This window comes from Trypanosoma equiperdum, assembly GCF_001457755.1.
Source record: "Trypanosoma equiperdum strain OVI genome assembly, contig: ctg_1513, whole genome shotgun sequence".
Classification (NCBI taxonomy): Eukaryota; Euglenozoa; class Kinetoplastea; order Trypanosomatida; family Trypanosomatidae; genus Trypanosoma; species Trypanosoma equiperdum.
The window spans coordinates 1,322-2,791 of NW_027123520.1; the positions used below are offsets into that span (position 1 = coordinate 1,322).

General features: G+C 47.8%; 1 pseudogene across 1 annotated transcript in view; it reads left to right on the forward strand.

The window, feature by feature from the left end:
• Positions 1-196: 196 nt before the first annotated feature.
• TEOVI_000837600:pseudogene overlaps positions 197-1,470 on the forward strand; it is a 1,360-nt pseudogene continuing 86 nt past the window's right edge. The window contains 2 exon segments of the mRNA in view: positions 197-1,468; position 1,470. The exon segment at position 1,470 is cut by the window's right edge and continues 86 nt beyond it. Coding sequence covers positions 197-1,468; position 1,470 — 1,273 coding nt within the window.

Here is a 1,470-nt window from a genome sequence, read left to right on the forward strand (position 1 = left end):
GAGCAACTCAACCTGGTAAGAAGCCAGTGTAAAAACAGAGTAAAAACGGTGCTACTGCTCTACAGATCTCTTCTTTTGTTCACAAAAACTAACATACCGGTGAGATGAAGGCTAAAAATAAGGTACGTTCAATCCTTGCAACATCATGATTTGAGACTCTTCGTAAATTTCGAGCACCAGCAAAGGTAACCAAGCAATGATCAACTATTTGTTTGCTGTTGCGCTTTTAATAATGCACAATGCAACGAACGTAGAGACAGCGGCGCAAAAGGGGCTGCTTCCAGTGTTCTGGCAACCGCTTTGTGGACTACCAGAAGAGCTGGATACGAAACAGCACAAAGCGATTTCGGACCTACAAGCAGCAACCACTAAAGTCGAACTCATGCAACGTGCCAGCCTGAGGGCGCAAATTTATGGGCTAGCAAAGGCAGGAACAAAAGAACAAACAGCAGCGGCTTTAACAGAACTTTACTACAGCAGCAAGGCGGCAGCCAGCCTTTCTCACCTAAGGAAAACATCACTACAAGCGGCCATCGCCGCAGCAAGCGCAGCAGAATACCTAAAAGGCCATGTAGATGAATACTTATCGTTGTGGTCTAACGTAAACCAGGGAGACACGAACGGCTGCCTGCTGACAGCAGGCGGCGCGGGGGCAGCGACCATATCAGGATCCAAGCTTGGCGGGACAGAATGCAAACTCAAACTGACAGGAGCAAGCAGCAGCATAACGCCAACGCATCTAACTTCCGCCGGATTTCCGACACTAGTGAGGGCCATTTCTAGCAACAAACAACAGCACAGCAGCGGCGAGTGCCCTCTTGCAAGTGGCCACAGCAGCAAAGGGCTAGGCGACACCGCCAAAGTAGCTAACAGCTTCAAGGTCCTAGATGGCTACCTGGGGATTCCCGACAGCAACGCCGCGCTAACAATACAAAGCGTCCAAACAATGGAAAGCAGCCACGCCACCACACACCCAGCTTGGTACAACGCGTAGTCTAAAGACAAGCAGCCGTCGCAAGCAGCCCATCTAGCCTTCACACACGCTACTGGCGACATCAAAGATTACAACTTAGTCAGCGAAGCGATCAGAACAGTCAACCTTAAAAAAGCAGAGGCAGCAGACACAGATGTAGAAGCACAACTGACCTCTTACTTTGGCGGAAAAGACGACGCAAAGTGGAAAGAGTTCATAGCAAAAATTGAGAAATATCAGATACCCGCCAAAACAGGCAAACAAGCTGAGCCGACGACATTGGGGGCAATAGAAGATATAGAGACGCTACTTACAATACTGTATCACTACCAATTGCGACTGAGCAAGAGATTGACAGAGCTACAAACAAGATTGGACGACACTGAATCCAAGGGTAAAAATAAAACCCCAGAGCAACTTTGTAACGAAATAAAAGATGCAAAAGAATGCGGCAAGAATGAAAACTGCAAATATGATGCAGAGAAAAAAGAAGAACC